The following is a 27,891-nucleotide window of genomic DNA, read 5'->3' as shown; positions in this document are numbered from 1 at the left end:
CCCCTCTGCACCTCCTGCAGAGCTGGAGCAGACCCACTTCTTCCCTCTGCCCTTACACCCTGAAGCCATGGGTTGCTACGGCTGCCACACTGCCCGGACAGTCGCACAGATTAAATATGCTTTCAGACATGGAAGCTGTTATTTCTCTGAGATGAAACAGCTTCCCAAACTCTTATTAACCTGTGCCCTACTTCAGAAGTACATCTAATTTGCAATTTCATAGTTAGCTGGTGCTGGTGTTGGTTTGTCCCTGTGTCTACTCTGACTTGGCTGGGTACATTTATGCAGCGCCATATGTGGCAGAGTCCTATTTATTGTGGCTTGTGAGCATTATTCCTCACAACAGAGTAAGGAACTGGGGTGGTTGGAGGTTTTTGTTTCACTGGAGTAGGGAAAAGTAAAAGCACAAATGTTAAAAATGTTAAGAAATCAATTTTTGTATTCAGCAGAGAATTAATTGCTGTCTGCTAAATGAAGTTTGTCATCTGGGGTATTCCTGCACATCTGGTCACCTTCCGTGAAGTGCCTAAAGAGAACGACTGCACCAGAGAGGAGAGCACATTTCAAAGGATTCACTGGATTTCTGATGGCAAACATCAAACAGAACAGGCATTGTTTCACAGATACACAAAGTAATAGAGAAAGGGAAGTGGAAACTTCAGCGATGGCCCCCGCAGAAACAACAGTTCGTACAGCAAGTTACGTGGTAGATCCAACTGCAGATTACGTTACCTCACCAGTAGTGTGAGAGAGCAGAGGAAACCCAAACCCTGTGTAACCAGTGCTCAGTACTTCCTATTGCAGCCAGCACAGTTTATCAACTTTTTGTAAGGAACTGAACATAACTAAAACCTCAAAGATGTGTGGAGCATGAATGGCTTTTCTTCATCTTACTGTGGGGAGAAAAGGTGACAAGAGTGCAATTTCAGTTCCTCTGGGGCTTCAGCTCTATTCTGATGCTGTCCAAGTGAAAGACACCCATTCCTGTCAGTTATTCCAGGCACAGAACACATTTAACATTGAGATGTCTGCAGTACCACCTCCCAGCTTGTCCCAAGTCCTGCACACACACAGCCCTGCGCAAAATATTTCAGTGATCTCAGTCCATTTGCAGATTGCTCCTCCTGTCCTTTGAGCTGGTTGGAAGATAAACTTTGGTCAGTGTATTATACTATGCCCTTTGTAATGAAATAGTGTCAGATAATATGTGTTTAGTGGGGATTTAAATTCCCGAGCTGATTACAAGGAGCTGTTAAGACTTGTAAGGTTTAGCAGTGCCCTGTGTGCAAGTCTGGAATGATGTGCAGCACTGCAGCGCTTGTACTTTCTCTGATGCTGTTGAAAGGGCCAGGGCTTTGCTCGGAATAAACCTGAGAACATCAACAACTAAAGTGTCAGTAATACAATTTGATATTTAGTGAGACCTTGTTAAAAGTGGTTGACCAGAAAGTAGGCTCCTGTACTGTGAATTTTTCCAGCTTTAACAGGTTGTTTGCTCTGAGATCCCAGGCATGTGGCAGTCTCTCCATGCCCGCTTCCCAGCAGCCAATAGAGCCTAGAAATATTTACTGTGCCTAAAGTATGTTGTGAAATGTGATTAACGCTCGTAAAGAGGTTTTGATAAAAGATGCAACGGCAGTGCAAAAAGGGACAGTGACTTATTAATGCATGTGAAAAACACAGGCCTTAGAGGGGCTGAAGCTGCCCTGTGCTGCTCCAGATGCGGCTGCACCGCCGGCCACCCCTGCGCCTCCCAAAGCCTCCATCGCTACCCGTCACCGGCCCGGAGGGGAGGCTGAACAGGCTCCAGAGCGGGGTGTCCCTTTCCTCCCCGCACCATCCCCTGCACCGCAGGCCTGGCCGCATTCCCCAGGAGCCTTGTCCCGCACCCTGTCCCCTCTGGGGCTGCCTCCCCCGGCCGTCCCGCAGCCCCCGGCCACAGGCCCCGAGAGACAGCGAGAGCCCGACCGGGCCGCGGGTGTCAGACCCCGGACGGGGCTGGGGCTCGCCCTGCCGCCCGCTCGGCGCGGAGCAAAGGGAACCACCGGGAGAAATAACGCCCTGCCCGGGCGGCACCGGGATGGAGCGAGGGCTGTTGGCAGACATGGATGGAGGGAGGGATGCAAGGAGCGACGAAGCCCGGGACGAACCCCGGGTGTGGCCCCGCCCCGCCTCGCGCGCCGAGGCCCCGCCCCCGCCCCGCCCGCGCGCTGACTCGCCCGGGCTGCCACGTCTGCCCGCAGACGTCACCCCCGGCCGGCGCCTCCCCGCCAATCAGCGCCGCCGGCCGCCGCTGCGAGCCGACGGGGCCGAGGGAAGAAAGGCCGGCTGTCGCGCATGCGCTGCTGCCGCCGCAGTGGCCACCGGGAGAGCGAGTCCGCAGGGGGGGGCGCGGCCGGGCGGCGGCGGCGGCGTGGACTCGGTTTCCCGTCGCGCCCCTCGGCCGCCCCCCGGCCATGTAAGCGCTGCTCGGCGAGCGGCCGCCCCGTTTCCTGGTCGGGCTCCGGCGGCCATTTTGGGCTGAGGCGCAGCGCGGAGGCCGCGGAGCGGGCGCGGGCGGACGGGCCGAGCCGAGCGCCGGGTGATCGCGGCTCCCTCGGACCAGCGCACCGCGGAGCGCCTGCCTCGGCGGCGGGAGGTGCCGCCGCACCGCCCCCTCACAGCGCGCTCGCCGTCCCTCGGGCCGCGGGCCCCACGGACATGTCCAGCATGAACCCCGAATAGTGAGTGCGGGACGGGGCGGCCCCGGGGCCGCGCTGGGGGCGCCACGGGGCGCGGGGGGACCGCGCTGGGCCCGCGGGGCCGAGGGCCCGAGCCCCCCCCAGTCCCTGCGGAGCCGCGCCCGGGCCCGAGCGGCGGCGGCGGCGGGGGAGGAGGAGGGGTGGGGGGGCGGGAGGCAGCGCGGCCGCCCGGGGGTGGGTCCCGGCGGGGCTGTGGGGAGGTAATGGTGTCCCCGCTGGGAACCGGCATCCGCCGCCCCGACAGCGCCGTGGGGCGTAGCCGACGGCGATTTTCCTTAACCTCGGGAATGCACATCGGGGCCTTGACTCCAACAAGTGACCGGGGGGACACCGGCGCCCTGTGAAAGCCGATCCCCCCGGCTGGTGGCGGCTCCGTAGCCAGGGGTCCACCCTTCGCTTTAGCTGCAAGTCATGTGTGTGTCACATGGCTCTTGCAAAACACTTCTTGCCTATGTAGATTTTGCAACGCTGTGACTTGATAATGAAACGCTCTTGGGGCTCTTTCGAGCTGAAATAGCACTTGCCTAGAAAACCTGGTGATGACACAAGGGGTTTTTGGGAGGGTCGTTGTGTGAGTATGGCCTTTTTCTTTAGTTGGCCTGCTCGGGAGTCGGGCTGTCTGAGCTCTCTGCCCAGGGGTTGTCTGTATTCTGGTAACTCGGGGAGCTGTGTCCTGCCCACCAGGCTGTCGGGAACAATAAACTTTATTTTGCTCAAAGCTTTTTTGAGTGAGTAAGAGGAGGGACTTAGGCTTACTTTAGAAAGGAGTTCAAAAATTAGCTGCTGTGCTTCCAACCCTTTAGCCTTGTAGGATGTGTTCAGGATCCTTTCACAGATGCTGGCTTTGCTGGCACCCCGGTTTGGGGTGGTGAAGCCGCTGTCCCATCTGATGCCACTGGAGTGGCTCTGGTACTGAAATGCACGTGTGGTGTGACATTGCTGCTCCGGATATCCATGGACTCTGCTCTTGGAAGACACCCACAATTTTGTCCTCACAGCTTGCCCTTCCACACAGCTGAGGCTCCTGACTTGTGTGGCCATGGCTCCTGTGCTCTCCGCTTCTGTCAGTGGGGTTGGTTTAATAGACTCTGAGTCCATTAAAATCACCTGAGGAGCAAACAAGTAGTCATCGGCTAGTGAGGGCGTTGGTGGCAACCAGGAGGTACAGCCAGGAACTCGAGTTACATCTTGGCAAGATTACATCACAAACTTGCTCATGTAGCTTTGGAAAACACCAAAACAGTAGCTGGAGGTGGGCAGTGGATGAAAATCCAACAGACTGCTGGTGCCCCATGGTCCTCATGGCTCTCAAGAGTTTAGCTCAAATTTACCTTGCAGACTGTTGAGTTTTGTAGTGGGACACTGCCTGAAGAGTGTTAGGCCACTAGGACAAATGAGGTGGAGGGGGCTTTTTCCATAGATTTTCTTTCTTGCAGTCTCTCAGCCCTCTAGACCGAGAGGCACTGAGTGCTGAGGACAGTGTTTTGAGAGAGACTCCTTCTCAGTGAAGAGTGCTTGTTCCTGGTGGTGAGCACAGCTGAGTTCTTGAAAGTGAAACAAAGAGGAAAAGCTGTAGTTTGAGATTAACTCACAGTGTTAAATTGCCGCTTCCTGAGAGGCCAGCGTCGGCAGGATGAGGGGAGGAGAGGGAAAGGGTGTGGTGAGATAGGCAGAAAATACCTGTCACTGTAATGTGTGTACTTGGATCCCTGTTAAAACAGGAATAAGATTTAAGGGATTATGACATTATTCCTTCTAGTTCCCTGTAACAGATCTGTCCATTCATCCTCTCAGAAGTGCCTTGCCTGTAATGTAACACATTCTCACTTCCCTATCACAGCTTCAGATCAGGCTGCAGCCCCAAATCCTCTCTCCTGGGCATGCCAGAACTCCGTCAGAAGTCAGTGGGATAGCTAGTTAAAATTTCTCACTCAAGACCTACATCCTTCAGCTTTCCTGATAAAGCTACAGGGTTAGATCCTGCTCGTGCAAAGGTTTGAAGGGGAGTTGTGCTTCTGAGAGCTTCCTTGAAGCCAGGTCTGTGGGACAGCCTAGTAGACCATTAGTTTTTAGATAAGTGAAGGAGCTGAAGAGGGGTAGATGAGATATTAAAATTAGTGTTTGGAAGCTGAATTCTGAAAACACCTGCCCACCAAGCATTGGGATGTGTTCCCTCTGTTCCTTCTTCCCTGCCGGTGTTTAAATGAGCAAAATGTCAATATTGACTCTGTTGTGACTAGGTCATGTCAGGTTCAGCATTTCCTGCCCTTCTCCAACTTGGATGGAGTGTGCTGACCAGCATAAACACACTGGTGGGTGCACAGTCCATAGCAGCCAAGTAGTATCAGGCGTTAGTCTTGATCAGTGTTCTGCCTGGATCTTGTTCTAGATACCTTCAAGCACAGATGAGGAAACTCAGTGGGTTTTGGAGCAAATCTTGGAGGGTACTTTTTGCATTCTCCAGAAGTGTTTGGGAATACCAGTGAGGTGGGTTTCAGTCTGGTGTGATGGTGGTTAGTAGATGACAATTGAGTGACAGCTCCTGGGTTGCTGGAAGAATCTGAACTTGTTTGTGTTCTAACCGTTCTAAACAGCAATCTGCCATGCAAGGTGGCATCGTGTCTTCTGGATTCTGTTTACTTGCACAAACTGTGTGTGATCAGAGTGGCAGTCGTGCTCCTCTTCAAAATTTCTGGGGTGGTAGAACAAAGACTGGGGATTGAGGCTGCTGTGAGTACCTGTTTACAAGTAAACTTGCAGCTGACATCAGTGATTAAAGCCAGCTCCAGCAGTTCTTGTTGGAGACAGATGACTACCTAGCCTTGTCTGTTTTGGCATAAAACCCTCCTGGCATTTAAAAAATCCCCACAGGCCTCCTTATATAAATGATATAAACAGTGGTATCTTAGAGGTCCCTTGTTCCACACAGCTTTGGCCAGGTCTGTCCTCAAGTTGATTTCCTGGTTTTCTGCTGAACTCTCTGACATGAGACACGTGTGTATCAGGAGGATGCTGCACTGCTCAAAACATCAACAGGGCTGTTTTGGCGGTGCCTTTTTTTTTTTTTTTTTCTTTTTTGGCAAGAGGCAGTTACATTTAACACCTTTGTCCTTTATCTCTCTGGCAAGAGGAAGTTATGGGGAGGATTTGAAAGCCTCACTCTTACTCACTGTACCCACCTGCCTTGCTGCACATGCTCTTCCACAGTGCTCTTTTAAACGTCCCAAGTATGGCTGGCTTATGTAAATGGTGAGAAATAATTGAATGATTAACCTGAATTCCCACTGTCTCCCAAGGAGTGTGGAGAAGGCTGTGCTGCATAGCTCAGCCAGCTTTATGAAGGCTCCCTGAACTGGAGGAGCTGATGAGTTTGAAGTCTTCAGGTTTAAAGAGCAAAATTCAGTGGCCTCAGAAATATTTGTGTGGCTCTTTGGGAGTAAATACCAAATAACCTGTGTGGTTTGTTGGATGCATTGCTATGGTTGAACCCTTTTACCCAAATATTCTATTGGTGTAGCTCAGTCTAGAAATAGGTTTCTGCAAATTTTTGTAGCTTTTTAAAGTTTTACTTGATTTAAACTGCTGCTGTACCCAAGAGCTGTCTCAAGCATCACACTCTGTCTAGCAAACTGCACATTTGGTTCTTATGGCCCTAAATAGGCACCTGCTATATTTTAAAAGGTCTGGAAGCTGTATCTTTTAAAGCTTTAAACTGTACTTGGAAAGGAAGGCACTGTAATACTGGAATATGGAGTGTTTTAAAAAATTAAAATCTTAAGTTCTTAAAGTCTTACTTCTATTTTTCCCAAACTGATGAAAGTCTTACCTGCCAAAAATTAGGTTTTTGTGACACAACACCCATTTCTAAGATCAGAGACAGAACTAACTCAGTAAAGGCTGTTTCCAGCTGTGCTGCAGCTGGACTGGTGCTGCAGACCACCGTATGACTCTGTGGTTCTGGAAATACTGAAGCCCAAAGTGAGGGGACATCTGAATAGCAAAGATATCAAACCCAGTTATTTAAGGCTTCTGAGTTCTTGTTGTGTTAGCTTAACATCAGTTCTGCGTACACACAGTTACTGTTCTTGTTTGCTTCTGAAGAGCAAGAGATTTAATGGGTAGGTTTTGCTGGGAGCTGCTCTTAGCATGAGGAGTAACAGAGGAAGACAAGTTTTCTTCATGTTTGGGGCCTGGGGGAACCTGAATTAGTCTTGGAAGCAAGTGGAAGTTTTTAAGTGGATCCCAGACTTACAGCTGAAGCCTTACCTCTATCAGGAAGGAATTACTTTTTTCCCACTAATTTTAGTGAAGACAATACAGTGCTCATATTCGTCTGTGTGTTAATATTCTCAAGGGGATTATAATTTGCTGCAAGCTCTAAGTAATAATTTGACTTCAGGATTGATGAAAACCCTGTGTTTGTAGGGAGCTGAACAGCCCAAACTTCCTGCTGGAGTTGGAAGGATCTGTATGGAAGCTGAGGCACAGTGGTGGGGAAGAAGGCATAGGTGTGACAGTGGACCAGGTCCTGGAGCCCTCATACTTTACCTTGGTCTCCAGGTTACAGAGTTTCTGCTGCTCTTGGGGACCAAACTATTACTGGGGGTGAGAAGTTTTCTGGTCTGTAATAGTGCTTCAGCCATCTTGAATCTACTGCAATGTGTGGGTTGTGGGGTAATGTAACTTGTGTCCCCTGAACAGTTTGGGTTAATTGCCATTCTCCTAAAGCCATCTTGCCTTGTGTTAGTGCATGACTTGACAGGTGGAGTGGTGAATTTTGTGACTGCAAACTGCTAGGTATCCTTTGACTTTTTTTTTCTTTTTGATGCCTTTAGTGCTTTTAGCTGTACACTCTGAGGGAAGGTTGCATTTCTAAGGACTGGGTTATTAGCTGGTACATTCAGCACTTCTGACTCCCCTCTAGCCTTGGCATAGGTGCTGCAGACACTGGAGGTTTTATCTGGGTGTGTTCTGCAGCCTGGGCCCAGCCAGGTGAGAGGCACTTGGGCACTTGAGCAGAGGAGTGGTGAAAAGCTGTGGTTGGCCATCTGCTTGGCTGTTATCAGCTGGGGATGGATGCTGTTTCCTGGCTGGATTCCTGCCAGCCAGAGGCAGTGGCGATTCTAGGGAATAATAGGTGGGGACAGTTGACTTCAGGCACTTTACATACCCTTAATCTTTACTCACCTTGCTTAAGTGGGCATAAGAATATGGCTGTTGAACTGATGTGGTTAAGTGAGAACAGGACTTAATCTTGGCCATTGCAGGGCTGAAGGGTTGTCAACTGACAATGAGTTAATGTAGTACTTGAGAAGCAAAATAACTTGTGTAAGTGGTGGGTTGTTGTTTCTCTCTGTTACTTGTTCTCTAGCATGAAATTTCCCCATTAGTCTTAGGACTAAGACAAAACCCGGTATTTTGCCAACAGCGAAATCTTCACCACTCTTTGAAGTGTAAATATAGGCTGGTTGGTGACACTGTGCTTATTCTTTAATGTTGGGAAGACTCAACATTAAGCAAAAGATTTGTCAATTCTTCAGTGTATCTTGAGAATTACTGATACCACACCTGCCATCCCCCAGAGATGTATCCTCATCTGGAAATGACTTGAGCTTTGCTTTAATTCCTGGAAGGCAGGTGTGGTATTGGTCACTGCTCATAGTCTATTGTGGAAGGTGGGTATTCAATTGCGCTGTTGCATTCTGCTGGAACTTAAATGTGAGTAACTTGAACTGAGGAAAGAAACGGCCGGGTTTGGCAGCTCCCTGGTGTTGGTACAGCTGGGCTGTGGAATCAAACCTCTGAGTCTAAAGAAGCAAAGACAATGGCCCTGGAGGGCAGCAGGCTGTTACCACCACCTGTGTGTTATTTGAGTTACTCAGCCAAATAAGGGGGCTTGCACTCAATTGCAAAGCATGATTTTCATCTCAGCTAGGCTACAAAGGGCTGGGGTAGGACTGTGGTATTCCTGCTGATAGTCCCGCTATTATCCTCAGAGTAACTTCCCAGGAAAGCACAGTTCCACACAAAAATGCTGTGTTCAGAGCATCTGCCTCACACTTCCCTTAACAAGTAAATTGTGAATTTCTAAACTGAATAGAGGAGCTTGGAGTTGTAGGTGATTTCCCTAGCAGTGAATTAATTTACCCTTCTCAAAAGTCATAATGTACTGACTGTAAGGAACTTCATTCTTGACAGTATTTTTCATTAAGTGACCTAATTTTTTTTTCCTTCTGCAGTGACTATTTATTCAAGCTACTTCTGATTGGAGACTCCGGTGTTGGGAAATCTTGCCTTCTACTTAGGTTTGCAGTAAGTGATCATGCTTGACAACTATGTAAAAGAGGTACTTAGCAAGAACTTCCCTTTCAGGTAGCAGGGCTGATGTCTGACAGGCCTGGTACTACCAAAGAATAATATTGCAGACTCCTCCTGTCTTCTGAATTTGAGCCTAGATGATGTATTTGTTTGACTAAACTGGAAAGAAATAATATCAATAATATGTCCAGTTAAGATTAATTCTAATTTTCCTGTTACTTGAGAACAAGATACCTTAATTTAACTTCCATCATTACAGTACTGGTGGAGTGCTGAGGATGGAAGGAATTCTGGGGGTGTGCCCTTAGGCATGAGGAGTAAAGACCTTGATCAGTTACTGCTTGATAAGAACATTTTCAGCCAGATGAAGTTTGATATCTGCAGTGAAAAGATCTACCAGTTGTTTAGTCAGAGAAGTAATGTAAACAATACTCCAGGAACAATAAGGTCTTATGCTTTCTTTAGTGAATGTTAAAATTGCTGGTGAGCTGTTCTGGCTCTGGTTTTCCTGTCAACAAGAAAATTTAAAATGGGTTTGACAGCTCTTAGTAGAAAAAGCTGAAGTCCAGTGAACTTCTTATCTCTGCCTCTGCAAAATGCAGCTTTATGTTGCCATGGGAGGAGAGGAAGGGAAGCAGAATGTGGGACATGAGCTTAGAAACTTGAGTGGGACACTACAGCAAGGTGATGGCTTCATTTTCACAGCCTGAGCAGTTGCTCTGGGCACCTCTGGTAAGAGCCTGGTGTACTCGGTGTTACTAATCTGGAATGGTGATCTGGGGTGTACAGTAGCCTCAGTTAAAGCCATTATGGCTGCTGTTGGGGCCGGTATGAACAGTAGGAGGAGGAGGTCACCTGCTCTGCTCACAGTGTGGAGGCAGCGCACTGGAAGTTACACCACAGCTGGAGCAGCATTCCCAGAGCAGTCTAGCCTGCTTCTCTTGCAGATACTTTTGAATTAATTTTGGCTTCATGTGAATAATCCAACTTTTCTTTTTTGTTAGCCATCTTAAGTTTGTGCTCTGTTATCTGATGTTTCTTCAACTGAGTAGTTTTTTCCTTTAGAGATGTGCTTTTCCAATTAAGCTGTATTCGCCTGACATAAGGAATTACCACAGCATTCACTTACCTGTGTTCTTGCTGCTGTAGGTTGAACTTCTTCAGGCTTTTCAAACGTACCCTTTGGAGTATTGAAATCTTAAGGAAATAAATGTCATGTCATTCTGAAAGATTTAATACTTTATTCATACTTGGATGTATTACCTAAGATGTCTTCCATTCACAGCCCAGAGAAATCCCTTGTTTTTGTGATACCTACTGGTTGCATAAAGCCTTTTGTGGTACATTGTACATGAAGTTCTAGCCTTTGGGTACTTTAGGAATAGAAACTTCCTTCCTGCTGACAAGCTGACAATCACTAGAAGGTAGCAACAACTGACCCAGCAGCTTCTGTGTGCCTAAAGGCCTGTTGGAGACTGCAGCCAAGTCCCTGCGGACTGCTGAAGCAGTGTTTTCCCTCCTGTATTGACACAGGCTGCAGAGCAGAGGCCTTAGCACCAGTACTCCAGCTGTAACTCTAACCTGCCTTAGCAACCAGCTGCAGCAGCAGAGGATCTGACATTCATGTGTGACAGGCAGAGCCTCTGACTTGTTCTAGGTAGCTGCTGTGGAACACAGATGAAAAACCATCAAAGGAAAACAAAAATCTGGTGTGTTTTAATAACCTTAGTGGTTATTCTAAGTAGCTCTTCAGTCTGCCAACACGAGCAAAGACTGTATTTTACACTTCAGCTCACAAGGACTTGACACTACAGGATTTCCAGAAAAGAGGCTTTTTTGACTGGTTTTTGAAGCACAAGTTTGGTTGGTGCTTTTAAAAGCTGCAGAATTTTTGAAAAGTAAATACTTGGTGGAAATGCTTGGCCATCTCCTGGACTTTGCCATGAGAGATCAGGCTGGTTTTACAAGGAAACGAAGTCCTCTGTCTGACTGGTGCATAATGAAGTAGGTGAGTGCAGAAGAGGTGCAGCTGGCTTGACTTCTGTTCACTCTCTCTCCTAGGATGACACGTACACAGAAAGTTACATCAGCACGATTGGTGTGGACTTCAAAATCAGAACTATAGAACTAGATGGGAAAACAATCAAGCTTCAGATAGTAAGTAGCATTTCTCAACTCCTGGGTGCTTCAGTCTGTTGGAGCAGAGAGTTATATTCGTAGCTATTGGTGGTTACCTTTGTACTTTAAAATACATTAAAATACATGGGATATTTTCCCTGTTATAAGAGGCAAGGCAGTTTTCACAAGACTTCCCTTCACCTGTCCTTAAAGAAGGGTGCTTATTATCAAGGCTGTTTGCCTGGAAGAGGAGATTCTGTGCTGGAGCGCTCTCATATCAAAATTGGTGTAGTTCTGCAGTATTTAGCTGGGATTTGTGTAAGTGCAGCAATACCACTCAGTTGTCCAAGATGCCTGAATTCCACAGCAGCTGTTACTACCAGGCTCTACTGTCTTAAGTGCTGGAAACTCTGCTTTTGTTGACCTGAATGGAAAAACTGACACAAAGGCTTGTAACTGGCCTGGCTGCCTTAGCACTGGGCGGTGTTTTCTGGTTATGCTTTTCGCCTTTCACTTGGAATAAACAGGGGAAGAGACTTGGCAGTTCTTTAATCTTGAAGCACTCTAAAAGGGTGACTGGTGTGATGAAATCTAATATCAGTGCAAGGTCAGACAATCCTTGTCAGCCACTGCCTCCAGCTCAAGCAGAGGCTCTCAGGACTTGAAGGCAATGACTCAGGGATTCAGTGTTGTGGAGCAGTCCAGCTTACAGCCAGAAGCCTGAGCTTCCAGACTCTAATGTAACTGTCCTGACTACACAGCAGCCCACTAGGAATGCTGCCACTGCTGAAATCTTCTGTGAGTCTGTTTTTAATACACAGCCTGGCCTATTCTTGACACAGCTCCAGGGAGAGAAATGTTTGGGCGAGTCCTGCTCCCTGTCCTGGGTGGGAGAAGAGGTCAAGCACCTTATGTCCCTTCTTAACTCTCCAAGTTTGGTTTGAGTTGTTGCCTTTAAATACCTTTGCCAGAGCCTGTGTGCCAAGGAAGTTGAAGGGAGTGGTCATGTTGGAGATGTGCAGCTCTCTGACCTTATTCCTAACAGGTTTTCAAGCCCTGGCTTGTGTTTGCTCTTCTGACCACTGAACTGTGGCATCTTCATGGGTCAAAACTGCTTAATGTTTTCCTCAGAGATCTCTTGACTACACTTGGCTGAAACCAAAAAAATGAGCACTTTAGAAAAGTACCTACGAGGTGTAACTCTCAGTTAAAATACGTGATCCCCTTGAATCCTGTTTGATGCATTCAGCTTCAGAGCCACTGCTGTAGCTGTGGCTTGTATATGGTTGTAGTTGGATGGCTGCTCAGCTGAGCTGTTTCTGGAAGCTGATGTAGAGCACTGGCTCAGCCATGCTGCAGTAGCTGACCCTGTTACTTGTCTTGCAGTGGGACACGGCGGGACAGGAGCGGTTTCGGACTATCACTTCCAGTTACTATAGAGGAGCTCATGGCATCATAGTTGTGTATGATGTTACAGATCAGGTGAGTGTTAAACCTGTGCCTGCAGAGTTTCTCCAGGCTGATGAGTAAATTGGGAATTTAACAACTGGGCACATCTTAAGGAGACAGTGACCACAGTTCTACAGGCTGTGTTAAGGCTTATCAAGCTAAATGTATGTGTTTGCCTCTGGTTTGGCAGAAATAAAGGAAGCAGTAGGATTTGTGGCTCCTGAGCAATTGTATCTTAGGCTTAACCTAAAACTTGGTGAGCAGGTAACTGATTGTTCTGTGTAAATACTTCTCACCCTGCCTTTGGTAGCAGGAAGTCTGAGTTACTGATGGAAGTTGTTGAAAGATTTCTGAATGTACTTATACTGTGGTCTACAGTAAAGACCAGCATTTGGAACAGAAAATTGTCAGCCTGCATGCAGGATACAACTGAGCCAGTGTTTTCTGTGAAAGGATCTCTGAAGAACTGGTGCAGTTGTTGAAGGGCATTTGGGAAGTATAGGGCTTCCTGAATTAATAGAAAAAGAATGCTTGTGTTCAGTCACTAACTGGATTATTAGTCCGGCTTTTCCGGAGTCAAAGGTTGTTCCAGCATATCTACAGCAAGGTGGCTTGCACCTAATACCTGATGCTTTGTAAATATGTGGGATGCGTCTGGTTTCAGCTGTGTGCCATGGCTCTTGTCTGTGCTACAGGAGGAGGAGGAAGAGTCCCAGATGGTAAAAGATCTTGAATATTCAATATATGGAGCAGGGAAAAATAATTGGGGGAAGAGTGCAGGAAGGGCCGATTGTGTAGGGCTGGGAACAGGAGCTGCATGGGCCCTGTGGTTACTGGCCCAAGGCCGTCCAGGGGAGTTTGGCAGCATTAGAGTCCTCTCCTGTGGTGGTGAATCACATGGATAAGTGCACTGCTTCATACTCTTTCCTGGCCGTGACCAAAGGGATAGTGCTGAACTTGCTTCTTTATCAAGGGCCTTGCTTACAGTTCTCTTATCTCGTAGGAGTCTTTCAATAATGTCAAGCAGTGGCTGCAGGAGATAGACCGTTATGCCAGTGAAAACGTCAACAAGTTGTTGGTGGGGAACAAGTGTGATCTGACCACAAAGAAAGTAGTAGACTATACAACAGCAAAGGTATGTTGGGGCTCATGTGTTTGCTTGGCTGAGCGCCTACTCTGGTTTGTCATGCATGGAGGTTCCAGGGCAGGGAGGTGTCCTGTGTCGCAAATGGGGGCAGTTTAATGACCCCCTGCCCTGCAAGTTGTCTTCAGACTGGAGATGGGGTGTGGGGTGGGATCCAGGAACTTGTGGGTTATCCAGTGGTGGTGCTCCAGGAAATGAGGTGAGGTATGAACTTGTGTATGAGCTTACTGTTCACTGTTTCTCAATTTGCAGGAATTTGCAGATTCTCTTGGAATTCCGTTTTTGGAAACCAGTGCAAAGAATGCCACAAATGTAGAACAGTCTTTCATGACCATGGCTGCCGAGATTAAAAAACGAATGGGTCCGGGAGCGACAGCTGGTGGTGCAGAGAAGTCCAATGTTAAAATTCAGAGCACTCCAGTCAAGCAGTCTAGTGGAGGTTGCTGCTAAAACTTGCCTCTCCCCTTTTGTCTCACAACAATGAATTTGCAATCTGAACCCAAGTGAAAAAAAAAAAATTGCCTGAATTGTACTGTATGTAGCTGCACTACAACAGATTCTTACCGTCTCCACAAAGGTCAGAGATTGTAAATGGTCAATACTGACTTTTTTTATTCCCTTGACTCAAGACAGCTAACTTCATTTTCAGAACTGTTTTAAACCTTTGTGTGCTGGTTTATAAACGTGTAATCCTTGTTGCTTTTCCTGATACCAGACTGTTTCCTGTGGTTGGTTAGGATGTATTTTTGTTTTGATGTTTCTATTGGCATGTTTAGATGTCAGGTTTAGTCTTCTGAAGATGAAGTTTAGCCATTTTGTATCAAACAGCACAACAGTGTCTGTCACTTTCCATGCATAAAATTTAGTAAGATATATGTAAGATCTGATTTGCTAGTTCCTTCTTGTAGAATTATAAATGGAGAGATCACACTATCTGATTAATAGTTTCTTCATACTCTGCATATAATTTGTGGCTGCAGAATATTGTAATTTGTTGCACAATATGTAACAAAACTGAAGAAATGTTTAATAAATATTGTACTTATTGGAAGTAATATCAAACTGTATGGTGATAAATATTGTCTTAATTTGTATGGCTAAGGGGGAAATCAGGCTTGCATTGTGCACAAAACAACATATCTGTGTGTGCAGCCATGGCTCTCAGACCCTCCCTGTAACTCGCCCAGTGACTATGGCCCCAAAGCCTGAGCTGTCGTGGTGCTTAAGGCACGTGTGCTGTCCCAGAAACACCCAGCCGAGGTTCATGAGGCAAAATGCACTCTGAATGTACAACAGTTCCCTAACTTAGTCTCGGAACTTAATTTATTTCTCAAGGACTCGATGTAGGGAATTCCTGTCAGCTTTGCATAGCAGGGGAGAGAACAGTATTTCCCTAACATGAACGATTTCAGCATAACCTTGGGGAGGTAAAACTTTCTACCAGTATATTATGTCTTTTCTATATACTGTTAATTCCATCCTCTTTTAATCAGTATCTTCTGACTTAGTGCAACAGCTTAGCTTCTATTCCCTTCTGCAGCGAGGCACCAGGAGGGTGACATGGGGATAGCAAGGCCCCCACCAAACTGTTGCTCAAAGTAGGCGCTTTCTCAAACAATTTGGAACTAACCAGCAGCCAAGAGGTTTTGGATGGTGTGTGATTCTTTGTACAGAGCTAATCAAATCATTAGTGCCTGATGTCTAGCTAAAAGCCACAGGAAAGCTAGCCTATAACACTTCCTATACATGTAAAATTGTTCAGCTTTATCTAAACTCAAATGTTCAGCCTATTCTGTAAATAGTCTCATGTTTGAAAGACCATGTAACATTCCCCTAGTAGTAAATACACCCTGTGATAGTAAAAATATAGCCTAGGTATGTTGTGAGGTATAAACTAAAACTGGTGCAAATATCCTCTGATTTTTTTTGGGGGGGGTGACTTTGGCTAACAGCTTTCTTCAACATAGTTGCATAAATCAACAGGCAATTGTAATACATAAAGTATTGTCATGGTTAAGTTGAACTCTTCCACTTGAGACCTTCACAATAAAGTGATGTGCTTTCTAGTAGAGATGTGCTTGTCAGTATAATTCATTATACATGTGATCTCCTGCTCCTCCAGAACAGGAGGAGCAGTGAGTGCTGCTGAGGTCAGGAAGTGAAGCAGAAGGAGGTGTGTTGAGGGTAAAACATCTTCCCTGCAGAGAGTGCACAAATGAACTTCAATGTTGAGATGCCTGCTACATACTATCCAAACCAATGTTAATATATACAGTAATAAAAGCATTACAAAACCAGTTGGGCTACACCAGGTGTTTGGTGGTTCTTTGTTTCCCCCTCAGTCACAAATGGGTCGTTGGGCTGGTGCTGCTCCATGCTGCAGCCTGGGGGTGTCAGGCTGAGCTGTGTGACGAGGGTAGAGCAGGCCTGAAAGTCCTGGAAAAACGCACTGTAGTTTGTGAGCTGAAATACTGAATACTTGGGACACAATGGGCCAAAAAAATTTGCCCTTCAAGCTGAGGATGTAGAAGATGGGAGAATATCAAAACCCCAATTAATTATTTGCTGTAACTGCTTCAGTTTAACTTTGCTTTCACCTTCTGCTTGTGCAGAACAGAAACTTCTCTGTGTTCTGTTCACAGGAATGGGAGAACTTATGTATTCTGCGCAAAAATATGATGATCACCACTCAGATTAAAGGTTAATTAAAGCCAAGTAGCAACATTCTGTAACTTTTTTTGGCTACTTACCTTATGCTGTTTCAGAGCTGCCCTTTTTCTGTTGGAGAAGGGGTTTGGAAACCCTTGATGAATGTTCTGAGCAGTGGTTTAACTGCAGTAGCTGGAAGGGGGGGAGGCACGACTCTTTACCCCAGGAAACCAGCACAGCACTAACGCAGCTCCTGCCGGCAGCAGGAACCAGCAGCTTACACAGAACCTGGCTCCTCCCTGCCTGCACTCGCTTGTTTATTGCTTTATTGGGATTCAGTATCATGGCTTTCTGTGTTTTTGAATAACAAAATTGAAAGTTAAGTAGGCCCTGCTTCAGCAGGGAGTGGTAATTATAAACAGGCCCTCAGTTTGCTCCCAAGAACCAGAAGGAGTTGCTATTTCTTGGCTTCTCACACCTATTTTTGATGAGCATAAACAAACCATGAGAACAGGGCTATTAAAATCACAAGGCTTTACTTAGTGAGCTCACAGCACACTATGGATTGCTCAGTTAAAAACTCCGTGTTCCTGATGTTTTGCTAACACAGAACAGCCCACTTCAATAAAAAAAGGGAAGCTATGTTAATAAACAAACCAGAAAAGGCCAGCTGTACATTCCTTACACAACTCCAGACATCTCAGCAGCCGCACACCTTCTGTACAGGGCACCTTTCTCAAGCCCTGGCACAAACCCACGCTGGAATCAGCCCTGTGGGCAACTGGACACAGATTTTGGCATCTCTGGAGAGGTGATGGAGGTGGTTTGGTGCTTGCTGCAATTCTTCTTGGCCTTCCTGAGATGGGCTAATGCAGCCTAGGCCTGACTTCAGCAGCACCTGAAATAAAATGAGGTGTTTGGTGCTGTGCTTTGCCTGCAGTCTGACAAAGAAAGAAACCCCCAGCTCTACTTCCCCATCTCACCAGTGTAGAGGGTACAGCTGGGTAGAGGTAGCAATTCAAAAGCCACAACAAACCAAACACTACTTAAACCATTGTTATCCTCTTCTAAGAGGCTGGCACCCCTGAAACGCTTGCCTCCAGTTTTCTTTGAAGGGAGATGGTCAAGAAATAAGCAAACAAGTTTTCTAGCCCCTATTTTATACCTGAATTCACTTGCTTGCCTTTCCCACCGTTATATAGCAATCAGAATGTTTCTGAGAAAATACAAAGCCAAAAGATACCCCTTTCTCATCTTTCCTGTGCTGTGCAAGGGATTTGGGGAGAGCAGGTGACTGTGTTGGACTGCTGCCATCCCTCAGCCCTGAGTGACTGGGACCTGCCTGCCGGGTCCCTGCAGAGCTGCCATCGCTCCCCTCGCGCTCTTGGGTTTCATCAGCTGGCTCACCCGCACTGCTCTTTCCCTGACACGGTTAAACATGACAGGGCAGCTATTTTGAGTCTCCCTGCTGCCTTCTCAGGCTTTCCAAACAGATTCAAAGAAGTAACAATAGACCCTGATGTTTGGTGTTTGCTAGTTCGAGTGTTCCTGTGCTTCCTCCCCTCTTTGCCCACTGCAGCAAGGCTGGTTTGCCCCCTGCTTACCCATGGAGCAGCCGTGTGCTGCACCCCCCTCGTCCTGCAGCGCGTCCTTGCCCCGCACAGCAGCCAGGATGGACTCATACAGGTGCTCTGCATGGCTCTCGAGCTCTTCTGACTGTTTGGCAATCAGACCCAGCGTGTCTTTCAGAGCTGGAAAGCAAAAACGTCTGAATAGAGGTGACAGGAATGCAATAATTCAGTGTCTGTCAGAGCAGAGTTCTGCTTGCCCAGGCAGACTTTGGAAGGAAATTGAGTGTTAAAAATCAATAATGTGCTGTTCATCCCATCCCCATTGTGATGCAGCATTTGCAGGGGGTGGGGACTGACCCAGGAGGCTCCAGGTTCATCACGAAGATGCAGAAATAGGGGGTCTTAAAGAAAACCTTTGGAACTGTGCAAGAAAGCCCATCCATAATGCAGCACTCAACCTCTAAAGCCCCTTTGGTGACTGCAGCTACAGCCCACCCTTTAGAAATCCCTTCTAAATCACCAGAGCAACCACTCTATGTGTGCTGTGGCACCAGCCAGGCTGGGCCAGGGATTTTGGGGGGGCAGATGCCTTGACCAGCATCACCTATGTCTATGAGCAGCCCCACACAAGTGCTCCTCCTCACCTGGAGAATTAGATGCCATGCAGGCCAGGAGAGCTTCTCCCCTCTCCAGCACGCTCTCAGTCAGGCTCCGGTGGTCAGCCACATCCTTCCTGAACTCCTGGCAAGGCAAGGAGAAGAGCAGCCTTGCTTAGAAGGGTTTTTGAAAGAGACACACCTGTGGCAGGTTGCCCAGGGAGCAGTTTCCTCCAAGCAGGTTCCTGGTGCTCCCAAATTTGGCTTTGCAAACCCAGTGCACCCTGAACCATTCCAGTGATGCCTGGCTTCCCACTGCTTGCTGCCTGCAGCACAGGAGAGGGGGAAGGAAGCAGAGCAAGGGTGACACCCACCAGGTAGCGGTGCAGCGATGCCAGCACGCTCTCGGCATCTGGTGAGGGTGGCACCCAGCTGCCGGTGACATCCGCCACGTTGTACAGCCAACAGATCAGCTCTTCCAGCTGGGAGCAAAACATCTGCTCAACAAAGCATAAAAATGGGGTCATCGATCTATTTCTGCAACAGAGATAGGGCAGGGACAGGAAAAGGTGAGCCAGTGGTGTTTTGGAAAGCACCTGTTCCCTGTTTGTCTCCAACACCAGCACACAAACATCCCTAAGCTTGGGAAACCAAGGGTCAACAGGAAAAAGGCAAAAATTAACTTAAACTCCTGCACAGCTCCAGCACTCACCGTGTGGCAAGAATTGAGGGTCACCATGAAATCTCTACACGGAGAGGTGCTGAAGGCTGGTAGCACCCAGACTGAAGGAAGAGGTTGGCCTCCACCACCTCCCAGCCCAAGAGATATCCTCACCCTCCTCCTCCTCACCGGAGCCAGGCAGTTAATTTGCAGTTGCTTTTCCCCAAGGGACTGTCTCATTCAATTAAGTGCTTTCATTTATTTTTAAAGCATCTCAGTAAGGGATTATTTTTGTAAGATGCTGCATGAAACCCAGGAGCCTCTGCTGGCATCAAAATCAGGATCAAGACCTGCTCCTGCTCCTCAGGAGTTTCCCATAAAGCAGTGCTTTTCCCTGGCACTGCAATTTGGCATGACAAATACAGAAAAAACCCTTTCGAATCAACTGAGTTATTTCCATAGCAGAGGAGGGGATGAGTTTGCATCTATGTGCATGATAACGCTCCTGTGCAAACAGCCCAGCATCGTTTCCAAATTCATCCCAGCACTGGGGTGGGAAGAAGATGGAGAGGAGGGTGGGAGCATAGTGCTGGGACAAAGTTAATAATCCACAAAATAATCAGGAAACCCTTCAGAGCTGCTGCAGCTCCTGCCTCCTGCCTGCAGGATGGGCGGGCTGGGGGACCCAGCTGAGTGCCACATCTCCACTCAGCCTGGCCTGTGACACTGAGCCCCAGGGAAAGCAAGATGGGCTCTTGCTCCATCAGAAGGAATTATCTGCTCTGGTGAGCCCCCCTGCATAAATTACCATCAGCTGCCAGGCGGGGCACATCATGCAGAACGGGAAGCTTTAATTAATCGTGCCATAAAGACGGGCACGTTTTATGTGCAATCTTCCCAGAATAAACTTTATTTCTGGTCTCAGCCTACCTTAACACACTGGACAAGGGACTCGCCCTGCTGGCTCTTCTTTGAATGCCCCTTGACCCGTGGTTCATTTAGGTACATCCCATCCAGCGTGTCCCTGAGACCAGATGGTAGATGACGCCCCTGGAGAGGATCCCTATGGATCCAGCCATATGATTCCATGTCTTCCCAGCTGGGCTTTCGGGAGCTGCGGTGTTGCCACAGCCCATCATAACCCTCAATATTCCCTCTGTTGTCCCTGCCTCTCGCTTCTCTGAAAGGAGCCAACCTGGATGAAAGGGGCTGCCTGCTGGTGCTGTGATGTGGAAGGTTATGGTGGTCATGCCTGGGCATCCTTATAGTTAAGGAAAGATTGGACAAAAACTGAGCCAGCCTTTCCAGCTCCTGTAGTCTCGGAGGCAGGGAAAGAAATTCTTCATCACCTTCCCACTCCTTCCTCAGGGGGAACACTCCTGTGGTGGGTAAAAACCTACTGGGTTTTTTTGCCTGCCCTGTGTAGTTTGGGCAGGGGCTCCCTCTGGTAGCCCAGCTTCTCCCATCGCCAGTAGGGCACCCAGGTGAGCTTGGCCCAGCTGATTCCACCCTTACATCCTTAGCAAAACCTCTGGAAGGATGAGAGGAAGCACTCCTTGCAAATGATGCTTTGGCAATAGGTAAAGGTTCACAGTACGAGCCAGCTCCTGAGCAGCCTCCTTTTCCAGGCTTCAGGGTGGAGAATCTCTCTGCAGAGGCCACAAACTCCCAAAGTACATTTTCTCTGCTTCCCCGAGCCTGCCCAGCTCGGCCGTAGATGCTGGTGGACCTGGATGTGCCCTCAGGAGAAGCAGAAAAGCTGTCCAGACCTATTCCCGAGTCGTGGAAGAAAGGCTCTGGCATCCTTCCCAGCTTGTACCTCGGCCTCAGCGGGTAAGCATAATCCAGCAAGTCCTCGTACTCTTTGTTGGGGTTCCAGTGGGGTGAGCTGCGGTCCGGGGATGGGGGCAGTGAATCCGGAATGGCACAGGCCCAGTAATCGGCTTGGTAGGAGGAGATCTCCCGGGTGCGCCCCACGGCGCTGCGGTAATCGAGCAGAGGGCCCAGGGGCTCCCGCCTCTGCAGGGCCCTGCCCTCTGCTCCCCATCGGCAGCGCAGGTCCTGGGCGGCCGTGGTGGCCGCAGGAGAAGGGACATCCGTGCTGGCTGGCAAGCTGCCGGACGGCTCCTCGGAGGGGCCGTCCCCTTCTGAGGACAGAGCGGAGAGGCTCAGCACGGAGCGGCTCCGCAGGGCGCTCCCGGGGCTGGGCGGGGTTTGGGGCCGCAGGAGCTCTGGGGTGGAAGGACACGGGGATCGAGCTCCCAGACTTTGTCTCCGACGGCCAACATGGACATCGTGGCGGCTGCCAGCAAGGATGTTCTCCTCGGCAGAGCTGCGCTGGCTGGGAGGGCTGGACGCCGGGTCCCAACAGCCCGATGCCTTCACCTGCTCAAAGACGGGGTGGAAAAGGAAAGGGAGAGAGAGACATGCATGAAATGAAGCACAGCACCCGGACAAAAGGCTCCTTTGTGCCGGGATATGGAGATAAAAGCCCAACCCTGGACCTGCCATGAGCTGAGGCTGGAAGTGGAACTCTGTTCCATCTGTGGGATGTCCTGCAGCTGCTCAGAGCAGGGCTTGTTTTTGAGGACAAGGGCTTGGGAAGCTGCACGAGTCATTTGGCAGAAAGAGGCTTTTTTAAAGAGCACTGTCCTGAGCAAGTTCCCAGCTCTGCACTGGCAACATCGGAATGGAGGCAACATCTTGGGTGTTGGAGCCCAAGCCCTTCCTCACCACCCATCTTATCCTGGGCAGGGGTGGGCACACTCTGGCTGGGAGAGATGGAAAGCCCTTGCTGGACCAGCCCTGACAAACAAGTCCCCACCTCTCCTGGGACTTCCTGGTGGTGCAGCAACACCTGCAGGTACAAACCCTCTCACCTGCTGTTCTTCTGAGGAGAGGAACCAGTGGCCAACTCGACGAGGCACAGGGCCACCATCAGCATCCATTAATGCCCCTTTCCCTGAGGGGTTTGCTCTTGCTCTGGGAAATCCAGGTGCAGAGGCTGAAGACACTTCTGGGTGGCAGCTTGAGCCTCCATGGGTAACACCAGTGGCCATGTGACTGTGTCTGCTCACTGCCACGCTCTCTGTCCCTTGCAGCCTGGGCTTGGCTTCCTCTGTCCCCAAAAGCCGCTGCAGGCTCCCTGCCAGCTCCGGGAAGTCCGTCTCCACATCTGCACTGTCCCACCTCCCATCGCCCTCAGCCTTCCCGCTCAGTGAGGCTTCAGAAGGTGACTTTCCCACATCCACAGCCATCAGGACAGAGCTTCTTCCACAGGATGATGCTGAGCCTCGGGCTCTCTGAAATGCACAGCACACAGCAATGGCATCTCACCATCCCCCCTTGTCTCCATGCCAAAAACTGGGTTTGCCCAATAACGAAGAGCTTAAGCATGACCTGGGTGAGACCCCGAAATTCATAAAGAAGCATCTTGGGACAGCAGAAAGAAAAAACGCTCACATCTCAGCAGCATTTCCTGGTTTTGAAGATGTGACACACCAGGAAAATCTCATTCCAACCCAGCCTTGCCAGGAACAAACCTGGGCTTTACACCTTGCTGGCACTGGAGTCCTGCACTGATGGCCAATGTCACCAGCACTTTGTGCACCATGAGGTCACTGGGCCTGAATGAGACATCATTAACTCAGACACAAAGCACCTACTGGTGTGGCTGAGCCCTGAAGGCTGTTGGGGTGGAAGCCTGAGCATTTTTAAAGATACAAACCCAAAACCTTGAAGTGGAAGCCACCCAGAAGCAAGAAGCAGCTATAAAAAGTTAGAGGGGGAGGTAGGAGGCTGTAAAATTCAAACCTGGAGCTCAGCTCTGCAGCTTCTACCTCAATTCATGAAATTAACTCTTTGGGAAATTAATTTATGGAAATGCTTCCACTCGCTTGGGCTTGAGTGAGGAGCTGCTGCAGGACAACCCCTGAGCCAAATCAAGGAGACCCAACACAGCCTCTTCCAACAATTCCAGCCCAAACCAAGGTGCTAGCAGCAGGAAAACGTCAGCAGAGTGATTTTGCTGGTAGTCCCCCAGCTAGTGCCAGCAGAGACCAGCCAAGGGAGCATCAACAGTAAACACAAAAAAAGAAAAAAAAAAAAAAAAAAGAATTCCCAAACAATATTTGGAAGTGGAAAACAAGTTGATGCTCAGTCCCTCCATCAGCTCTTTTGTCACAGTCTCGTTTTATGACCCACCCCTCCCTCCGACAAGCGGGGTTTTCCCACGGGCTTGGGAACAAAGAGCGGCGGGAGGACGCGCCGGCTCTCCAGGGGAAACCAAATCCCCAGCACAGGCACAACCTGTGGCAGCTCCCGCAGCCGCCTGTCCCCTCCCCAGAGCCGGCAGCTGATCCCGCACGGCAGCAGCTGCCGAGGGGACGAGCACAGCCCGAGCTCCGCCAGCCCTCACCCAGCGGCCCCCAGCCCACACCTGGACCCCCCCATTCCACTCCTTAAATTGCCACCAAAGCCAACCCTACACACATCACGTTATCTGAAACGGATGGCACTGCTCTCTTCTGCCCTCAGAAACGTCCTGTTTCCACACAAAGAAGTGGGGTTGCTGTAAAAAAACGGAATCAATAAACCTACCCTTGTTACGTGGCTTAAAAATACACATATAAAAGAAAGAAAAGGTTAACAAGGCATCAAAGCAGCCTCTAAAGTTTAAAAGTGAATGTGCTGTATGTAACTAACAACCAAGCTCAGGACAGCCTTATTTTTCAGAAGATGCCGCGTTAAATTCAAAGGGATTTCAACATCTTTACCTCCAGCAGATTTAGTGGTTTGAGTCAGGTGTCAGCCCAGTAAAAACAACTGTAAAAACATCGAATTTTGACCTTAAATATGAAAAGCATGTGTTAAGCAACATAAAATAAAACTTACAGGTCAAGACCCATCTGTTATTTTCCTAACTGTGTGGAGGAGGGCAAATATTCTGAACTTAAGATCATTTGTTATCTTATGGAGGCAGCATGCAGTGATTTACATTTCTACGATGCCATTGGTCTTTAAAAAAAGAGCAAGTGCTGGCTCACAGGTTCATTAAATCTCCAGAAGCTAATTGGATGCTGAAGAGAAACCAGGAAACCTGCCAACACACAGGAGTGAGAGTAAATCTGCTTACTGCAGGATTTGTAAGGGTATTTAAAGGGACACCAGAGATCTCACTGCATTTCCCAAAGTCTCTAATTCAGGCAGCTGATTTCAGTTAACTTCAGAGGGAGCTGGATATCCAAACCACACCCGGCCACAAACGAGACGGGGATGTCACACACATCCCACACACAGAACAATCGGGCAAAAAGTCGTATTTAACAACAAAGTGAAAACCCTGCTGCCGCTAAGTGCAACTCCCAACCACACGAGCGTCTAGAAAACAAGGTTTCTCACCATTTTCCAACAAGTCCACAAAAATTCAGAGGTCAGGTTGCCCGTGGCAGCGACGCATCCAGATTAACCCTTGCGACAGGAAGAAACAATCCCAAATCCTCGGGCAGGACTGAGGAGGGATGTACGACCACACCTTTAGGCACGGTGGAAACTTTCCACTGGCCTCAAAAGCACAGGAAAACAGCCCAAACTCCCAGCTACAGCCAAGCCCTCAATTGTCTCCCAGAAATGGTACCCGCGGCCGTGTTTTTAGATAACAGAGGAAGACAGTGGGGCTGCTTCATTCATTTCAAAGGGAAGGTCCGCAGGGACCTCTCCTGAAAAGCGATCCCTGAGCATTTTCACGCCATCAGAAGGGCCCTGCCGGCCAAGGCGCTGCACAAAGCCCGGCGGACAAGGCGGGCTCTATCCAAGGAGGGGCTCCCTCTGCCCGTGCGTATCGCTTGGCTGATGGAATTCAGTGAGCGCAGCGGATGCTGATGGAATTTCCGTCTCCCTCCAGCTCCGCTTTGGCTGGGGAGCATTTCTGGAGTTGTTTTGGGGAAAACCCACACCGCTCTCGCCTCTCAGGCCTGCGGGATCTGCGGGTTGCTATTTTCTGCTCCTTTCCTCGCCCGCTCTCTGCCCTCCACTGGAAAAAAATGGCAATTAAACAAAAAAAGACCAGAAATAAAGACAAAGAAGCCGAGGAGGCGCCGCACCCGGGGGTCCCGGGCCACTTTCCCTTTGGAATCCCGGTACCCACGGGACACCCACGGGACACCCCCGGGACCCCCCTCACGCCGCGCCCCGGTCCTCACTCACCGAGCGGCGACCCCGCCCCGCCCCCTCCGCGCCAGCAGCCAATGGCAGCGCCGGGTGCGTCAGCACGCGCGCCCCCGCCGCCCGACAGCCAATGGGAGCGGAGCTCGCGACGGCCCCGCCCCGCGGCTGGCGCTGACCCCGCGCCGGCCCCGCCCCCCGAGCGGCCCCGGCCCCGCCCCCCGAGCCGCCCCGGCCTCTCTCGGCCCCGCCCCGCCCCGCTGCCGGTCCGGGTCCCGCTGGGCCCCGCGAACCTGAGGAGCGTCTTGAGCAGCTTGTGTAAACAACAGGGTGTTTCCTTGTACCCCTGTATTGACCTTCCCGTGGCTCAGCTGTGCCCTGGCTGCAAACCGACTGAAACTGGCGCTGCGCGAGCCACGACTGCCCGCGCCATGGGAAGGGATCCCGATATCCTCAGGCACGGCTGCAGGAGGCAGCCCCGGTGCAAGACCTCCCTCCGGTGGTCTGTCCTAGGGATGATCCCTGTGGGACGCCGGCCGTGCCCTGCCCTCGGGGCAGCTTTCTGGGAAGATCCCCATGCCACACTTTAAAGCAGGCTGCTCTGGGGTTTGTATCTGGCCAGACCTTTCTTTGGTGGCTGGAGTGGACATATCCTGACAAGTTCTCCTATCATGTACAAATACAAACCTTTCTCCTTGTTGCTGTCCATTGGCTTATTCTGTTTTGGTTTTTTTGTTTGGTTTTTTTTTTTTTTGGTCCATGTCACCTGGCTCCTGGAGATTATTTCTTACATAATGCAGAGATTTTCTAGAGGTCAAATATCTCATAAAGTGCTTCATGGACAACATTGTTCCCAGCTTTAGGCCAGGAAGGACCAAAGAGACATCCTGGGTTTGCTTATCAGTTTGGGAGCAGGGTGAGGGGAACAGTACAGATATCCCAAGTCCCTGGCTAGTGCTTTGGTGCTGGCCACAGTCCTTGGCCCTGCAGTGTGCTCCACCTCTGCCATCCCAGTGTTATAGTCCAGATTCCCAGTGGCTGTGAACCGGGTTCATTCTGCTGCACCCAGTGGAGCCAGCCCCATTTACATCCTGGCAGATCTTGCTTTTTCTCCCTGGAGAAACACAGTGGGAATATGTTTTCCAGGGCCGCTTCAGGAAGAGGAGCTGTAACGCTGCAGTATAACGTGGTGGGTGCTCTCAGAAGCACTCAGAGCCAGGAAAAAGCCCAAATCCCCTCTGTTCCTGTGTAATATTTCTGTGTTTGGGGTTTCTTTGATGAATGTTACAGCAAGTCTTCCGGCAGGCTGCACATCCCTCTGTCCTGGATGTGCACACTTTTTCGAGAGTTGGCTTCTCATTGGAATTCACACAGGCAAAGCCCTTGTGAAAGAAAATCCCTTTAAAATGTTGTTTATTGCTTATTCTCCAGGGAGCCGCTTGCCTGCCAGTAGAGGCCGTGCTGATTTCAGGCGAGTGGAAAGGCGGAAGCAAACACGGATGGGCCATGATTCATCCCCAGGCTGGGCTGTTTTTAGCCGGTTTCAATTACTCGGGAGCTGCCAGGCATTGTTCTGGGAGCTGAATAGCACCCGGCTGCGGGCTCGGCCCCGGCAGGAAAGGTCCGCGTCCTGTTCCGCCCCCGATCAAACAAGTGCCAGGATGTCTGCGGGAACAGCCAAAGCGCGACAAATCTTTCCCCTCCCCTTGGGCTTGGGCTGCCGTGGGTGTCAATAAACAAGGGGGGAATCAACTGGTGATCTAAAGGAGAGACTATTTAAGAAATTCAGGGGGAAAATAACGATTTTCTTCTGCTGGCATCTGGCCCTCTTTGTTAGGAACTTCGCTGAAGAGAAACTGGCCTATTTGATCTATAATACAGGGTCAACCCAGCCAAACTCCCACCCGAAGTCACCCAAGGCTGGCAAAGATTAACAAGGATATTTTCTTGCTGATTTGAGACCTCAGGATTCTTTCAAACGTGTTCTTTTCCCAGCAAAGACAAATTATTTCTCTGCACCTGTGGATGTGACAATTCAGCAGTAATCTCTATATCTATGACATGAAGTAGAGCTTCCTTATGATGATCAGATTTGAAAGCAGTGTATTTCTGATATATGAGAAGCTACCTTTTTGGTGGGAATATCCATGGTTTTTGTACAGAACTGGATCCATCATGAACACCAGCTGTATGTATTCAGTTTAATATGCCCCTAACTGCAGTGACCTGCAGTTATCCAGAGTCTTTGGCACATCAGTTTATTTGTTTCTACCCTGAATGGTTTCACGATACAAGCCAGACAGCCAGCTCTCTGGGATGAAACCTGAAGCCTGGAGGTGCACCATATGTTCTTGCATAGCATCTGAACTATCTTCAGCATCAAATTTCAGTCTCGCAATGCAAATGTTTGGGATGGATGAGACGTCAGCAAATGCAGGACTTGGACCTAACCTATTTGTTCCCAGAGCATTGATAACAATAT

At 49.2% G+C, this 27,891-nt stretch overlaps 2 protein-coding genes and 1 long non-coding RNA gene across 8 annotated transcripts in view; 2 read left to right on the top strand and 1 right to left on the bottom strand.

Annotated features, from left to right (window-relative positions):
* The window catches only part of LOC116441533, a 28,762-nt gene extending 27,187 nt beyond the window's left edge, over nt 1-1,575 (top strand). For 2 of the 4 annotated variants that reach the window (XR_004239118.1, XR_004239117.1), the window contains one exon: nt 450-1,575. This is a non-coding gene — a long non-coding RNA (uncharacterized LOC116441533). Of the gene's footprint in view, nt 1-446 lie in introns of all 4 variants that reach the window. The other 2 variants (XR_004239116.1, XR_004239115.1) reach the window with 1 other exon arrangement.
* A 747-nt stretch (nt 1,576-2,322) lies between these two features.
* On the top strand, nt 2,323-16,067 carry RAB1A (RAB1A, member RAS oncogene family). The gene is made up of 6 exons (XM_032103558.1): nt 2,323-2,723; nt 8,981-9,053; nt 11,121-11,216; nt 12,564-12,659; nt 13,630-13,761; nt 14,023-16,067. The coding sequence occupies exons 1-6, from the start codon at nt 2,338-2,340 to the stop codon at nt 14,218-14,220; spliced, it is 981 nt and encodes a 326-aa protein (XP_031959449.1). The 5' UTR covers nt 2,323-2,337; the 3' UTR covers nt 14,221-16,067.
* On the bottom strand, nt 15,700-25,487 carry CEP68 (centrosomal protein 68). 3 transcript variants are annotated; one of them, XM_032103555.1, is made up of 8 exons: nt 25,452-25,487; nt 24,648-25,278; nt 22,127-22,549; nt 20,178-21,632; nt 18,961-19,083; nt 18,635-18,731; nt 18,024-18,170; nt 15,700-17,317 (listed from the first exon to the last, which is right to left on the bottom strand). In XM_032103555.1, exons 2-8 carry the CDS (start codon nt 24,648-24,650, stop codon nt 17,286-17,288), a joined length of 2,280 nt encoding a protein of 759 aa, XP_031959446.1. In that variant the 5' UTR covers nt 24,651-25,278; nt 25,452-25,487; the 3' UTR covers nt 15,700-17,285. The 3 variants fall into 3 exon arrangements, with proteins under 3 accessions (XP_031959446.1, XP_031959447.1, XP_031959448.1); XM_032103556.1 differs by lacking the exon at nt 25,452-25,487 and adding an exon at nt 23,739-23,817 and having other exon boundaries at nt 24,648-25,445; XM_032103557.1 differs by lacking the exon at nt 24,648-25,278 and having other exon boundaries at nt 25,452-25,469.
* Nucleotides 25,488-27,891: the final 2,404 nt, after the last annotated feature.

The sequence above is a fragment of the Corvus moneduloides genome, chromosome 3 (assembly GCF_009650955.1).
Source record: "Corvus moneduloides isolate bCorMon1 chromosome 3, bCorMon1.pri, whole genome shotgun sequence".
NCBI classification, from domain to species: Eukaryota; Metazoa; Chordata; class Aves; order Passeriformes; family Corvidae; genus Corvus; species Corvus moneduloides.
The sequence above is the reverse complement of the archived record's forward strand: the minus strand, read 5'-3'. Positions and strand labels throughout refer to the sequence as shown.

Coding starts and splice junctions, on each gene's coding strand:
- RAB1A (XM_032103558.1), top strand. CDS start 2,338: ATGCGCTGCTGCCGCCGCAGTGGCCACCGGGAGAGCGAGTCCGCAGGG. Junction 2,724..8,980: donor TCCAGCATGAACCCCGAATA/GTGAGTGCGGGA, acceptor TTCCTTCTGCAG/TGACTATTTATTCAAGCTAC. Junction 11,217..12,563: donor AAACAATCAAGCTTCAGATA/GTAAGTAGCATT, acceptor CTTGTCTTGCAG/TGGGACACGGCGGGACAGGA.
- CEP68 (XM_032103555.1), bottom strand. Junction 19,084..20,177: donor CCCTTGTCCAGTGTGTTAAG/GTAGGCTGAGAC, acceptor TTTGTTGAGCAG/ATGTTTTGCTCCCAGCTGGA. Junction 17,318..18,023: donor AGCACACGGCTGCTCCATGG/GTAAGCAGGGGG, acceptor ATTTTATTTCAG/GTGCTGCTGAAGTCAGGCCT.